Source organism: Vigna unguiculata, chromosome 7 (genome assembly GCF_004118075.2).
Source record: "Vigna unguiculata cultivar IT97K-499-35 chromosome 7, ASM411807v1, whole genome shotgun sequence".
NCBI classification, from domain to species: domain Eukaryota; kingdom Viridiplantae; phylum Streptophyta; class Magnoliopsida; order Fabales; family Fabaceae; genus Vigna; species Vigna unguiculata.
In genome coordinates, this window is record NC_040285.1 from 34,514,885 (window position 1) to 34,532,245 (window position 17,361).

The 17,361-nt window shown below is 30.4% G+C and overlaps 1 protein-coding gene across 1 annotated transcript; it reads left to right on the forward strand.

Annotated features, from left to right (window-relative positions):
• Positions 1–456: 456 nt before the first annotated feature.
• On the forward strand, positions 457–2,611 carry LOC114191911 (scarecrow-like protein 8). Its single transcript, XM_028081364.1, has one exon. The coding sequence runs from the start codon at positions 630–632 to the stop codon at positions 2,427–2,429; it is 1,800 nt and encodes a 599-aa protein (XP_027937165.1). The 5' UTR covers positions 457–629; the 3' UTR covers positions 2,430–2,611.
• Positions 2,612–17,361: the final 14,750 nt, after the last annotated feature.

The window sequence follows — 17,361 nt, forward strand, 5'->3', positions numbered from 1 at the left end:
ATAAAAAGAGCGATATCTTAAAATGAAAAATAAAATAAATAAAATTTTAAATACTATTTAAAAAATTAATTAATATATTTAAAGTCTTAGAAAGTAGAAAATAAAGTTTTTAATAGGTGAAAAGTTAATAGCGGAAGAGAATAATTTGATGATGAAATTGATAGTGATAAAATGGTGAGAAGTTGTAATAGTAATGGAAGGGCGCGTGAGGATTGGAATTGCGTTACCCGAGGAAGTTGTGACTCAGGAGTTGAAGTTTGTTATTATTGATTAAGATACGACTGCGTTTCGGCTCCTATGGACTTGATCATGGTCCGTCGAAGAGATGGAATCTGGAATCTGAACGAATCCTACGGTAGTGATGTGAGCATGCGCAATCTAAAATGAGAAAGCAGCATTCACATTATTTGTAGCGTTCAGAAAAGATCCAAAGAAATAAAAGGAATAGAAGAAAGAAAAGGCTTCACTCGCTTTCTTGATCGAATTTAAAATCCCCTCTGTTGTTATATTCACCAGAATCACTCCAACATTTCAATTCAACCCCTTCTCTCTCTCTCTCTCTCCCATGCCTTCCTCCAAAATCCTAACTTTTTAATCGCTTCCTTAGTTTCTTCGCCACAAACCCTGGGATGTCGTCGCCGGGGTTCCCTGCTGCTGGTCCCTCCGATTTCTACGGCGGAGCAACCGGATTCCCTACTCAATCCATGGCAGTTCAACCCACCATCAACAACCACCCCGCCACCACTCACCACCCTCTCTACCGATCCCAACCTTCAATTTTGCTTCATCCATCCTCCCACATACCTCAACACCAAACATCCTCTTTCATCGGGAAACGCACACTCGCAGAATTCCAGACCCAAAACCTCACTAACACCAACAACGTTGTTATGAGCAACAACAATAACCAACTCCTTCCTAACTATCAATTTCGTTCGGTAAAGCCCAGAACTTTTCAACACAACCGATTCTCCACGTTCTCTCCTGAATTATCTGCCTTACCGTCACACCGTTACGGCGCCTCCCTCCTCCACCACATTCGCCCTAACGCTGTTAACGCACAACCAGTCACGACTCCGATCCTGTCTCACACAAATTTCTTTCCGGTTCAAGGCAGGGTAACCGCGACCCATGAAACGGAGAAGACGTCGATAGACCACCGCCTCCAGGAGTTGGAAAAAGAGCTTCTAGAAGACAATGATGACGACCAAGGCGACGCCGTTTCAGTCGTGACCTCCTCTGAATGGTCACACACAATACAGAACTTAATCACTCCGCCCAAACGCGCCTCGTCATCGCCCTCTTCCTCTACGACGTCGTCCAACTCCTCCGCAGAATCCATCAGTGTCATACAGTGCCTAACGGAGGTCGCGAAAGCAATTTCAGAAAGGAGATTCGAGGTCGCGACGCAGATCCTTGCCCGATTGTCGCAGAATTCGGATCAACGCTTCGTAAATTGCATGGTTTCCGCGCTCAAGTCGCGGATGAGTCACGCTGAGTATCCACCACCGGTTGCGGAATTGTTCAGCAGGGAACACGCCGAGTCCACTCAGTTGCTATTTGAACACTCGCTCTTTTTTAGGGTTGCGCTCATGGTCGCCAACATCGCAATCCTCGAATCCGCATTCGATGATAAAACAGATAACGCCAAACTCTGCGTGGTGGATTTCGACATCGGGAACGGGAAACATTACGCGAGCCTTCTCCACGAGCTCTCCTTGCGGCGAAAGGGCTCTCCGGCCGTCGTCAAGATCATAGCCGTTACGGAGAACAGCGCTGACGAGAGGATGAGTTCCGCGGGCGTGATGCTCGGAAGACTCGCAGAGCAACTCGGGATTGGTTTCGAATTCAAAGTGCTGACTCGGAGAATCGACGAGTTGACTCGTGAGTCTCTGGGTTGCGACGCGGACGAGGTGCTGGCGGTGAATTTCGCGTTCAGGCTGTACAGAATGCCCGACGAGAGCGTCTCCACGGAGAACCCACGCGACGAACTTCTGCGGCGCGTGAAGGCACTCGCGCCGCGCGTGGTGACGCTGGTGGAGCAGGAGTCGAACACCAATACGGCGCCCTTCGTGGCTCGCGTGGCTGAGTCGTGCGCGTATTACGGCGCGCTGTTTGACTCGCTGGACACGACGATGACACGGGAAAACTCGTGGCGAATAAAAATGGAGGAGGGACTGAGTCGGAAGATAGCGAACTCGGTGGCATGCGAAGGAAGGGACCGCGTGGAAAGGTGCGAGGTGTTCGGAAAGTGGCGCGCGCGCATGGACATGGCTGGTTTCAGGTTGAAACCACTGAGTCAGAGAGTCGCTGAGTCAATCAAAGATCGACTCGGTGATGAGAACCGGGTGGCAGTAAAAGTAGAAAAGGGTGGGATTTGCTTTGGGTGGATGGGAAGAACCCTGACCGTGGCTTCTGCTTGGTGTTAATTGCTCAACTCAACTTTTTACTCTCTTTTTTTTTTTTTTTTCCATGGATATTATATACCACATTGTTAGTTATTCTAATGTTGCCTAGACATTCTGCAAAGGGAAAATTGTATTGAATGATATCCTCCTCCTTCCTTCTACCAAACTGGTAAATAAAAAAAAGTGACTGAATTTGGAGAAAATTTATTTGCCTTCTTGCAACATTTATGAATATGATGATTCATTTATGTACTTTTATCATTCTCACTTCAGTTCTGAAACAACATGCTGGCACTTTGGTACAGTGCTTTTCTGCTTTCTAATTTCTATGGTTGTGGGTTTCTTCTTTTAACGTAACACACTCTAAACTCTTTTTTTATGTGATTTTTATTATATTTTAAATAGTTTTAATCCTTTGCACTGTAGCTTACTTGTTTTTTCTTACTCCATTTCTAGTATATATAATTAATGTAGAAATTATTTGAATTTTATATTATCAATGTGACTCGTTCCATTTCTGACCGTAAAGTTAAATATGTAATACTCTCTTAAATTTATGTTAACTTATATTTTAACATGATTTTAGGATGTTAGATTATTTTAAAAAATCCAACTATACAACGGATAGTTGCTTAAATAAATTTACATTATTCTTTGAAATTTTTATAATGTCATATAGACATAAATGCTCTCTTTCTCTATATATATAGATATTGAGTAGTTGGTTATGTAAGCATTAGAGGTATAGTTGAGTGATGTATTATTTTTTCCATTAATATAAAGTAAAGTCTTATTATTACGATACGCATATATTCTGATCTAGAGAGGTGGATGGTTCACGTGCACATGTTTCAACGTGAATTTTGTTGCCAAATATTTCGCTCTTTGCAACGTCAAGGCTTCCCCATTCTAGCAAACTAAGGACGTTCATGCAAATTGTCAAACCGTGTGGAGACTCTTTCTTTTATTATTATTTATTATATACCCACATCATTTTTTACATATTTGGTTGGGGCCCAAACTTATATACATAAATCATTTTTAAAAACAACATTTTTGTAAATTAAAGTTATTTTTTATACAATTCAATTTAAGATTTGTAAAAGTTATACAAGTTTAATGTATAACGAGGATTCCAGCGCTCTTCTGCCTCTAACTCTAGAATGTTCTTCATATATTTATTCGAACTGACACGTGTTAGTTTTTTTTTATTTTATGAATTTTAATTCTATAATATATTTGAATGTTCTTCTATATTTTTTCTTATCTTTTTAATCTTTATATTATCCCATTTAGTGAACCCAAATTGAAAAGAAAAATATAATTGAGTTAATTTGGTTAGGATTTTGTTTTTCAAAATTCAATCCAAACAAATTAATTCAAATTTATTAGAATCTGGGTATCTTTTGAATCTATATAAATTCAACCAACACGTTCCTATACATAATCAAATATTATTATCAAGCATACTAATCACGGGCAAAATAGCGAAGAATGTACTAAAAATGAAAGGAAAACAAATATTGATGAAAACAGTTAGATGTGTGTTTGGGGTATGAACAATAAAAGCTAAATGCATTAATAATGAGTGGAAATATATATATATATATATATATATATATATATATATATATATATATATATATATATATATATATATTTCTGTATACCCTGATGACTAGATCACAGCTGATCTAGGTGTACAGATGTGTCTCTGATTTAAAGCCGACCTACATGCATAGATATGTTGGGTCTGATCTGAAGTCAACCTATGTGTATAGATGAAGGCCTAATTCATAAACTTGTAACTCATCTCCTCTTTTCAGGATAACGGCTAAACTATCATGTGACCACATCCCTGCAGAGGTTGGGATAACCTCGGCACACGTCAATCACTTATCGCGATTCAAGAAAAACTTAATCAAGGACGAGTTAAAGACCTGTATAAAACTAAGCAACTACTTTCAAAAAAAAAATGAAAGAAAAAGGACCGAGAAAGACACAACTACAAAGGAGAAAATATCCCTATGTAAAAGTATCTAGCAAAAATGACGAATTATGATCATTATATACCTCAGATCTCCCTTGACGAGAACAATTTCATAACGATAATAATTGAATTGAAACATTATTTAATCTGAAATTTTCTTACTAATTGATTGTCCATTTGTTTGTAATTAATTAAATTATTTAACAGCATCTTAAATAAAAAAGATTGTGGAAAAATTTTAAAAGGGTAAATTAGAATTAAATTAAAATTAAAAACAGTAGAAGCAATCGGTGAGGGAAGAATAAAAGGTACGATTTGATGTTTGAATTGATAATGAGCAACATGTCACCCAAAAGCAGAAGAGAAGTCCATCTTTGTCAAAGCCGAAGAAGGAACAATGAATACGCAATAAAGTCACAACCTTTTCAACTTAAAGCACCCTTCCCTCCAAAGTTTTCTTTAGATACTATGAATGAAACAAAGTAAGAGATTACAAACAAAAACAGGAAAAAAAAAAGATTATAAATCTAAAATATTATACAAAAATAAACACTTTTTTTAACCCTTGATCTTTTAATCATAAACTATCTTTTCAAAATTACTATAAATATGTTTCTAAATTAACATACATCATTTATTTACAAATCACTTGTGTTAAACTTTAAAACCAGATTATGAAGGGATTACTAATGATAAAAATTGTTACATCTAATTATAAAAAAAATTAAGATTTAATTGTTAAAATATCAATGTTTTACTTCATTATATCAAATTATAATTTTGAATTAGAGTTTACTTGATACGTATTACGATAACAATGTATAAAACTACAAAATTTCTTTATATAACATTCCAATTTCTGCTTAAAAAACTGTACAGTTTAATTTGTAACAATTAAAATATTTTGACAAATTTTTTTTAATAAAAAATTACTTTTTTTAATACACATAAAATTGTTCTTCTCTTTCCAAATCATATAATTTTTTTTTTTCATCTTGTTACATGTGTATTGTCAAAAATTTATCAGTAAAACTTAAAAAAAAAAATAATTTCCCAATTCCTAATTATCTCTCTTTCATTTGGTTGGTAGAGAAGAAAGAAGTGTGGAGGAAGCATGAGAGAGAAAAGAAAAAGCTAAAAAAGTGGAGTTTTAGATTTATGAATTAAGATGATGACAAAAGAAGAATGAGTGATAGCCTGCACTTATTATACCTACCATTTACTAACCTAATATTCCTCGTATAAACTACTACCACCTGTCCTTTCGTGCCACTTCAAAAACTTCCACCTCTTCATTAAAAGTCAAACCATACTTTTATCAATTTTGCCATAGATAAGGTTACAATTTTTTTCACATCAGTTCAATAACAATTCATTTTTCTTTCATCTTCTATTCTATAACATATCACAATAAATTCCTATTAAATGTATGTTTCTTTTTTATCAACAGTTATTAGTAAGAAGTATATTTCTCCTTCAATTGAAACTTTCCTTCGTCTTTCACATCAATATTTTTATTTATTCTACTTTTCTGTGTTTTTCTTTCTCCAATTTTTCCTTTCTAATAAACATATCATTTAATTAAATGAGTTTTCTTTTAAGTTCCGTATGTAAATTTAAGGGGGACCATTTCAGAACTGACTTGAACCCGTTATTTCCTCCCAAATTTTCAATTGGCGTATACACGGTTTATATATATAACGTGTAAAAAATTGCTTGTATAACTAAAATTTGTAATAAATAAATATATTTTAATATATAAATTAATTGGATGAATTCAAATTAGTTTGATTGTAAGCTTGATGTGGGTTTTGTGCTATAAAAAAATAGAAAATTAATTTGTTCTTCCAAAATACATTAATTAGGATAGATTAGATCGGGATAAAATAGGAAAATTTTAATTTATATAGATTTCTTTCATATGTATATTTATTTTATGTTTTATGAAGTGTAATTTTTATTACATATTTAGTGTTTAGTGTGTGTTTTATATTTTATATTTTTATTTTCTTTTTTTTAATAATTTTTCATGCGAACAAATAATTGATAGGTTTTGAAGCGGATGCATAATTGAGATGTTAAAATGTATATAAATGTTTGGAAAGTTGAAACAAAGTTCATTTAACAAAAGAAAAATTGAAAATTCTTTTAGTTTTTAAAAAGATTAAAATAAAATAAATGAACATTTGGTGCAACTTCAACATTATTCAATATCTTGACTGTATACAATATAAAGAAAAAAGGTTTAAAATAAACATAATCACATATAAGTGTCAAGGTTTTTATTATAACAAATAGTTGAAAAATAATTAACTCATTGGACAAAGTATTTAAATTGTCTTCAAACATTTTTCAATAAGATTTACTATATATTTGTGGAGTTGTTTAATCGATATCTATAAAAGTTTTCTAAATGATGAGGATCAAGAGTGTGAAAGTAGAAATAATAAAAAATATATACATTTTTGTTTTTATATTGATTTATGTTTAGTTATTGTTCTATATCAAAGATTCTTACTATCACTTTTACAAGATTATATAATTTTTTCCAAATTATATGTTAGACTTTCCTTGAGTTAAAACACAAGTACATAAAGTCATTTTCACATAACTGTGAAGGATTTACAAATAATAATTCTGTGAAGAATGTTTTCTAGAACATGACTGGTAGAGCATACATGACTTCGATATGCATGCATCATAAGTTATTTTGAAAATTGTGAGATTCTTCTTTAAATTTATATAATCTTTCACATGTTACATGTTTCATTAAAGTCCTATATCAAAGTTGTGTAACTTTTTATGACTTCATTAGTTTTTAATGAGTTGTTTAACCTTTAAATTAAGTGCTTACTTTTCGTTTATGTATAAGTGAATAACAAAGTTTAGTATTTTCTGTAAATTTGACTACCATTGTAAATGAAAAATGGTCCCAACCTATTAGGAATGCCGGGTCAAAAGGGAAGACTAAAATAACCTACTTAACAAATTCATGATTATATATATGATTAGAATTAATTACAAATGGTTAATAGAATTAGTCTAATGGACAATTAAGTCATTCTAAAATTGACCATCTTTTTTTGTTTCGATACTTTTCAATTGACCTATTGAATACATCTCTCTCAATCTTTTTAAAACGATCAAGTTGCATGTATAAAAGTATAAAAATAATTTAATTAGAACATGTATTTTTTTGTAACCTTTATCTACCTAAGTTCAACACACCAAAGTGACTTAAAGTCTCACTTAAGCATTATTAGGACATTATCACTTGCAATAAACTTCATAATAATATGTAACATACATTTCATTTTTAGAAAATAAGCATAAATTATTATTATTTCTAGCATTAATTATTATTAATAACTTAAAATAATTGTATTAATATTTCTCTGTATTGATTAATTCAAACTTAAATTCCTCTTTAGCTTTTGGTATTTTATGTTGTTAAGTATGGATTAACGGATGAATAGAAATAAAAATAAAATGGAAAATAATAGATGAAGAAGAGAATGATGGTGAAGTCCAAATTGCTAAAATCTTATCATTTTTCTGTTCGCAATATTTAAATTTTGAAATTGTATTCACAATTTATCGATCATCTTTTATATTTGACTCCCAATATACATGAATTGGAGTGATTGTATTATAATAAGTATTGTTATTTTTGAACCTAATATGAATGTTTTAAACTATTTGTGATTATTATTCTATTTTGTGTGCTTTAAAAGATTTTTAGTACACTTAATGTTTGATTATAAACATAAACTGATATTGTTCTTATATATTTAATTAAATAGTTAACTCGTTGTTATTTTTTTATTTTATGTTTAGGGAACTTTTATAGTTTAGCACGGAAGAAGTCTCCAAAATTTGTTTATGCATTTATGTTTTTTAAGTGTATATTATATTTAAGGTACGTAACATATGAACATATATATTTCACTAAACTTAGAAATACAATTTTGGTAGAGTTACATTATATGAAAATCCAATAAATATATAAATGATTTTTTTTTAATTTTTATTAAAAAGTTGAAATCTACTAAAATGGATTCTTTTAAGAAACAAAACACTCTTCTACACATTTTTCTTTATGATTTCCTACTTTTCTCTGCTCTACTTCTCTTAGAATCCAATCCTTCCTCATCTTTTGAAGATTAAAGTAGTAAAAGCAAGATTTTTGTAACAAACCGTACAATTTACTTTTAGCAATCTATACATGTAAGTAAGTGCAATTTACCCATTTTGTTAGAAGTCCATTTTGATTTTAAATGCATGCAAAATTTTTGGATTTGCATGTTCCGTTGTGTTCTTGATGAATCATCATCCCTTGGTTGTCATGAAATCGCAATCTAGTTTTGGTAGGGTTTTGTTGTATGTAAGACAAACTTGAGTAATGTGCGGATGCCCAAAGAGAACGTTGGTAGGTTCTTCTACAGGGTAAGGAAAGTTAATTTAATTGAAATTTTAAGGTCATATTGTTAAATAAAAAAAATGGTATGAATGTTGTTTTTATATGATTGCTGAAATTTGGAAATAATTTTTGTGAGAATGGTAATTTGATTTGAATTGTGAAATATAAAGTGTGATGAGAAACTACTATTTTGAATAGATAAATTGTTGTTTGTGCTGTTTTTTTTTTAATAGAATGGGTATGAATGTGACTATAGAGAGATTAACTTACGAAAAAAATTGATACTAAGTGTGTTTGATAATGTATTAGTAAGAAATATCATAAGTAAGTATGGAAGAGTTAGCCTATAAGATGAGAAAAGAATATGTGTGACTCTGATGTTATTATGGTAAAACAATTGTTTTGATTTGCAATATTGGATGTTTTTGATGTGGTGTAATAACTTTTTCTTATAAGTCTTAAAGTAATTAAACACTTTAGTTTAAAAGAGATTAAAAACATTTGAATTTGGAATATTGTTGCAAAAACTATGAATATGCTTGACTGGATATTTGTATTATAGTAATGTAGTATTGAATGTGGCATTGTATTTTCATTTTTGAGATTTGTGGCTTGTCTATATGATTGTGAATTAGTGGTGCCTTATAGTGTTGCTAAATAGTTTTCTTGTGTGCTACTTAAGATAATTATTGTTTGAATTTTTATTTGGTAGTGTATGTGTATATGTAAAGTTGTAGTATGTGTGGTATTCAAATTATTATTTCTAAGGAAAAAATACTAATTTTGGTTAAGTTTAAGTGTATTGAAAGGGTATCGAGAGTAAGACTATCTTAACTCAACTAGTATCTCACTCACATCAATATGATATAAAAGAGTATCATACTTAGGAGCTAGCGAGGTTACCCTGTCATGTCTTGGTTTAGGGACATTGGTCCTGAGTGTTGGAACACAAATAGAAGATTTAGTAATAACCATAATATAATCTCTTTCTATTTAAGTTTATTTCTTTGAAAAATTAGTTTACCTTTATAATTTTTGCGTTTTTTTTTTCTTATACGACAATTATATATATATTTTATATATACGAGAACAGAGATGGTAATTAATAAAGATAATAACTTTGGAGCTGTGAGACAATAAACTAGAAAATTAGTATAAAAATATTTTAAATAAGAGATCCATCGTGTTAAAAATTTATATTTAATTTCATAGTTAAAAATTAGAATACTAGACTTTATTTAGAAAGAAAATCCTATATAGCTATCGAGTGTAATATAAATCAAACTAATTTTAATTACTAAATAACTTTTTCATAACAAGTAATTGTTAATTGATGTCTACTCATAAAAAAAAAATGGAATATTACGATTAATGTCATTGTAAGAAGAAATACTACAAATTAATTGAATAGTGAAAAATATTTGTGTTAAATAAAAGTGCTGATATCATAACAAAAAAAATGAGTTAATTTGCCTGACCTCAAGTGCATTGCGTAAAGGCAAGAATTTATGAAATTGGTTAACTAAAAAGCATCAGAAAAACACCGCTTCACCTTCCCATTTTCTCTCCACAGAATATTCGTCTGAAAGGTGCCACGTGGCAATGGGACATCTCACGCGCCACCTGTATCATGCCGCCCTAATATATTCCATCTTTTTTACTGTAATTGAAAATAAACTTATTCCTTCCACTTTTATAATATTGTTGTAGACGCAACTTTTTTACCTAGATATTTAATAAGTTACGTATGTAAGAATTAAATTTGAAATCTTTAATTATTTAAAAATAATTTTACGATAAATATATTCCTTCCCTAAGTTGAATACTCCAAATTTCAAGTTTACCTAATCGGTTTTGCAATTGTACTGATGTGCCATAAAATTCTCCACGTACCCATCATCCTCAAATCTAACTTTAGATAGTTGAGAATATTATTTATCGGCGTTTTATTTATATTATTACTATATGGTAGATGATTAGAATATGATTTGGAAAATTTTCTTTTTTCTATATTTTCTCTCGTGTGGTTTCATTCTAGAGTTTCACATATTCAATTAATTAAAAGAATTGTTATTTTAACTGGATCAAATTTTAATAAATGTTTTGCTCGTTTAAGTGATTTTTTTTATGCTTTTTAAGATTATCAATGTGTTTGGTTTGGTGTCATTCGGACGTGTAATCGGTTTCAACTATAAAATTTACGTTAAATTAGTTAAAAAATTCAAGTCAATGAGAAACAAATATCGAAGAATCCATTCGATCTTTCCTGAAGTATTACCAAACACACGTTATGTGTCATTTCAATTTTACTCTTCGTAGAGTTGTTATTAATGGTCAAATAAGCATTTGTTAGGTAAAAGAAGTTCAATTGATACTCTCTCATTGTATTTTAGTAATTATGGTGATTTTAGAATTGTGCATGAATGAATTAAAATATTGGATGTGATTTTAAATCAATGTTATTGTTTAATTTGAGAGTTTGAGATACATATATTTAATCAATGATGAAATTATGATTTTGATTCCAAAAATAGGCTGAACTGGAAAGTTCAAAACATGTTATAATAGATAAGAATTTTATGTTGGGAATTATGTGCACAATTTGCTGCTGGTTTTGGATACTGGACATTAGTCAATGTGAATGCTTAACTCATAGTATTTATTGCAAGTACAAAACACTATTATTTAAGTCTTCATTTGTTTATGTTATGATTTAAGATTTGAGGTAGAGAGTCCTATTTTTTGGATTCTTCTTCTCCTTGTCCTTTTAGCTTCATTGTATTTTTCTTCTCCACCTTTGCAATCTCTTGTCTTAGGGCATTATTTTTGTTGTATTTTTATTTACATCTCTAACATAGAGGTTATGTCAGTCGAAGATTGTCCTGTTTCTCTTGCTTCAACCATTTTGCTTCTTGTAGATACTATAAAGTTTTCTCTTCATGGTATCTAAATCTTACAATGGGCGGCAAAATGTTCTTACAAGGTCAAATATATATTGTAAAAGTCTTTCCAAACTCTTCAAGCACACTCATAACTCCAATTTCACACCTTCACATCAGGATGTTCTCGGTTCTAGTCTCTCCAAAGCCAAAAAGGGTGTATGCAAAAAACACTTTAACATTCAATTCAATAAAGTGCGTCAAACAATAGTACATAATAATATGGGTTAAATATGTTTTTGGTCCCTCAAGTTTTAGTGAATTTTGGAATGAGTCCCTCTTCGAAATTCTATATTAATTTAGTCTTTCATCTTTAGAAATGCATGGATTTAGTCTTTCTTACCAAATTTTATTAAGTTTATTTGACATTTTAAACGTATTTATGATAACATTTGAGTTAACATTGAAACAAAAATGTGTCAAACGGTATAAATAATTCAAATACTATCATGAAATGCGCTTGAAACGTCAGATAAACTTAACAAAATTTGGTTAAAAGGATTAAATTCACACATATTTTAAGATGAAGGACTAAATTGGTTAAAAGTTTTGAAGATAGACTAATTTCAAATTTCACTGAAATTTGAGAGACCAAAAACATATTTAATCCTAATAATATAACATAATTAATTTACCTCGTGCATTGTGTTATTTATATTATATTTATGGACTTTTATCTAGATGAATCGAATCGACGTAACTAATTTACCTTGATTAATTGTGTCTAATACTCCACTAATATGTTTGAGCCATTTCTTTAACTTAATTTCATTGTGTCAATGTTAATGATATGACCAATATAAGATAGTTTTATTCAAGTATACTTGGACTGAGTACATCTCAACCTAAATATTTTTGGACGTATATAGTACAAGATAGCTTATTGTTATTTTATTGAGGTAATAAAACTCTTATATATAAAATTATCAATTTTAAAAGTTAAAAATATTTAACCTAAAATGAGCACAAGAAAACAAAATTGAAAACATTGAAATAAGCAATGGAGGCCTAGCCATTAGGTAGACCTTGGAACAACCCAAATAATACGAAAGCAAAAACTTTTAACTAAAACTTACAAAATTCTATATCAGTTTCATATTTTATTGTAGCTCTTCCATCCTTAATGTATACTAATACTTTAATTTGTATATATTAGTATTGGTGTAAACAAATTTTACATGAATATTTAATGAATAAAAAGCTATATGGGAGATTCTATATCAACTAAAAATAAACTTAAAAATCTTCGGTTGAAAGTTGTATTAAACAATAAATAACATTGAAATATTAAAAATCTTATTAAATTAATTTACATTTACCCACAAAAGAAGCTATGTCCATTAGAATCTCCAAATTACGTAGTAAAGAAAAGTTGGAAGTAGAGAATATCATTTGGATATTTTTTAAGTGAAAAAGGAATGCATTTGAAAAGTTGATATTGGTTTAAATTTGGAGAAAAAGTTAATGGGATTTAAGAAGATTTGTGCATATCCTTAGTTATTAAGAGGCACACCCTTCATTATAGTCTGATTTCAGAATCAAAACTTGACAATTATAGAATTCATTAAACTTATGATTGTAGTGATGAAACAATGTTAAATATCCAATGGCTTTATCTATTATCATGTGCCACTTTTCAAGGATTTGTTTTGAAAAAAAAAAAAGTTTTGATGGTCAATAAAGCAAAAGTTAGAGCCCACAAAGCCATAATCGATTTCGTTCAATCACTTGTATGGTCACCCCATAAAACAAACACAACCTCTTTTTAGTAATATCCACTTTTCTCTTCATAAACTATATTTTATTCAACGATTGAAAGTAACATGTTGAAAAATAAATTTTAAGACTATAAATAGTCGATATAATAAGTATTATTATATTTACTTTTATTATAATAAAAATATTACGATTTTATTATAATAACTTTAATTTTATTGTATTTGTTTAAACTTTATTAGTCATTTATATTATTAAACATGTGTTTAATTAATTGTCATGTATACTTAGTAAATAGTAACTTAACAGTAATTAAAATTAATTTTGAAGGAATTGTTAGTGAGATGTTTTAAATTTTTAAATAAAAAAGTAAAGAGTAATAATCCATATTCAATTTGCATATCAATATTAATCGTTCTTATAATAAATATAAATAACAAATTATTAAAATGTTAACTTTTAATTATTCTAATAAAAAAACTGATTAAATATTTATTGGTATGTAACCTAATAACAAATATTCACTTATATTTTAATTTATACGTCAAAAATAGTGATTGTAACGTCCCAATTTAATAGAATAATTCTAATAAATAAAACGTTGCAGGATTATATTTTAAAATGAAACACCAACAGAAACCATATAAGAATAATCTTGTAAAGTTATCCATAATATTATTAGAGGAAAAGTACTAAGGCACAAAACATTGGCCATAAGCTTAACTTGAGAGTGCTCACAGAGCAAAGAGTTGCAAAAAAATAAATAAATAAAACGGTATGACAAAAGTTGTTCAAAAGAGCACCAGCTACCATGTCCAAAACAAGACAACAACATCACTATCATCCGAACGATCTTCAGGAATCTCCACGTTTGCTCACACCAAAGATTTGGTGATCATCGCAAACAGAAACACCACATAAGAAAAACACAAGCAAAAGGGTAAGCTAGAGATAAAATATTTAACATGTTATTGAGCAAGCATATTATAAAACAGGTTATAGACAAGCAAAGCAGTAAGCACCCAAAACATGTGAAAGTAAACAATTGAAGGACTCTCTAACTCAATATCCGGATCATACTCTTGATATAGAATTCTAAAGGAAGTATGCACCTGTGCTGGTTTCTAAACTCTGTAGAGTCTAGACGCAAGGGGTTATCACCCAACCACACACAGGGTTAATCCTCTAATGTCTTGGGCCCAATATGTCCCAAGACTAGGACCTCCTGCCACTCTCACCACATAAATTATTCTACTCTATGTGAGCGTGAGTAATTTTTAGAGTTCAGGATACCTTCCTTTATCTAGACATCCCCTATATCAAGGTATACACTAACCACCATCACTAAGAGTTTTCCTTGAAACTCTTTTACCAACAATTTCTACATGTCATCTCAATCATTCAAGTCATGTTTTCCATTTCATACTCAACATAACAAGATTTCATTTAATCTCATACTTTATAAATGCATACCATGACATACATACAATTAAGCCCAGACACGGATACGGGTACGGACACGACACGAACACGGACACAAGGATACTACTAAACTTTAAAAGTATAGGACACGGATACGGCGATATATATATATATATATATATATATATATATATATATATATATATATATATATATATATATATATATATATATATATATATATATATATTAAGAATAACTATATTAATTAAATAAATTAAATAAATATATTTAAATAATATATAAATATATAAAATACATAAATTGATATTTAAATAATTATATTGAAAATAATTGTTATTTTTATTAGATTAATAATACATTAAATGGACAAAAAAATTTAAATAATCGTTGAATCCTGATTCTCTGACTGAGGAATAGCATTTATATGGGATCAGTGCAAAATCATAATATTAAATAATATAATTAATTATTAATTAAAAAATTTATAAATTTTCAACTTCTTTTTGTCTTCCTAGGACCTAGGAAAATTAATTTATTAAAAAATAATCAGAAGCTTAAATTTCTCTTTGCCTTCTTTTGTAACTCAAACGTCTCTTCATCGTTAGTTCGTCGTCAACAATGGTTTAGTTTTTTTTTTCTTTCGATACTCAGATCGAAACCACGGTTACCCCATCCATACTGTCAGCTTCGACATCTTCATGGACCAGGCTGTGTCTTCTCCGGCGTATCCCCCAGCAGGGTCGTGTCTGGCCTAATAAATCACGTCCGACGCGGTGTCGTATGCGCGTCGTGCACGCATCCGTGTCCAGTACGGGAGTCCGGCACGGAGGCGCGATTTTTTTAGCGTGTCAGAGCTTCCTAGCATACATATATCACAACATAGTATTCATCCCAAATAAATGAGTGCCAACATTTAAGTGCCTACAATTCCATACAATCAAGCATAACACACAACCATAATTCTTACACCAAAATTCCTAAGTAAAATTATTATCACAAAACCAAAATTACTGCAGTAATGCGTGACACATTTATCGAGCTACACACATCTAATCGACAATCCAATCGGTCAAACCATAAAATAACATGTTACGAACCAAATGTCAAAATTTGAGCTCAATCCAACGGTTAATGAGTCGGGAAAGTCAATTTTATTAAAACTGCGCATATCAGAAAAATACACAATCGCTCAGCGAGCCAAGAAACTCGCCCATCGACTATGCGACGCATCAGAATACGAGAAATGACGTCAAACATCACAGTTTCATGAATATTTGAACCCCTAACTCAGAAATATACCAAAACTAACGTTTTCTAATCATTTAAGCATGAAACAGAAACGAAAACAAACCACGTATTTCAAAAACGCGAAAAAGAACCTAGTTTCCCTTACCTGGAAAAGAAGGGCTAAAGGAAACGATAGCCTAACAGAATCTCACCACAGCTCAACCACAGCTTAGGAAACTGAAATAAGAGACGTAAGAGTACGAAAATAACTTAGACTTATAGAGATTGATGTGAGACTAGAGCTTAGGAACTGAAAACGAAAGGAACCAAGAGGATGGATCAACTTACGTGGTAGAAGGAGGGTTCAACTTTTGAAATCGGGGAGTTCGTTCAAGCTTTAGTAGAGCTTTCTACTTCAGCACAGGAGACAAATGAGAGGACTGTTTCTGTGAAATGAGGTAGAATAGAAAAGTGAGTGACTGAAAGGAGTATTGAGAGTGCCAAAGTGGGCTGAACTTTGGTCCTCGAAAAGGTCAGACCCAACCTTTTTTACAAGATAGGGGTGCAAAAGAAAAAGGAATCTCACAGTGATCGATCCGACAACAAATCCAGCAACAATTATAATATTATTGGAAAAATTAATTCATATCAAATAAAATTGAAAAAATTAGTGAAAAAAAATTGTACGTGTGTTTTAATATTCGTATGTTTATAATGTTTATAACAAATATGTAATGTATGAAAGTTATTAATTTTCTGATTCTGATGCTCCTTACTTATGCTACGTGTGAACAGTATATCTTTTACTGTTTGAGAGATAAAATTTATTTTCTCACTACCAAGTTTTCAAATAATATAATGAATGAACAACAAAATGTAAATCTTATATACAAAATCAATTTTGACATTTTGTCGGTGATGACAAAAGTTAAAAAGAAATTATATGTATAAATTATATTTTTAACCTGAAAACACATTTCTTTTTGAAAATGTCAAACCTAACGTGTTTAATAAATTCAAATTTTAATTTTAATATAAAAATAATTTTATAGTGTACACGTTGATTCATTATGTGAAAGCATGCACCTTATTACATGCATTAAATTATATCAAGATCATCAAATCTTTCCTTTTCTTTTCATTTAAGTAAAATTATAAAACAAAATAGTTTTTTAAAGCTGATATTTTTATTTAAGTTAACATTATTTTTAGCTT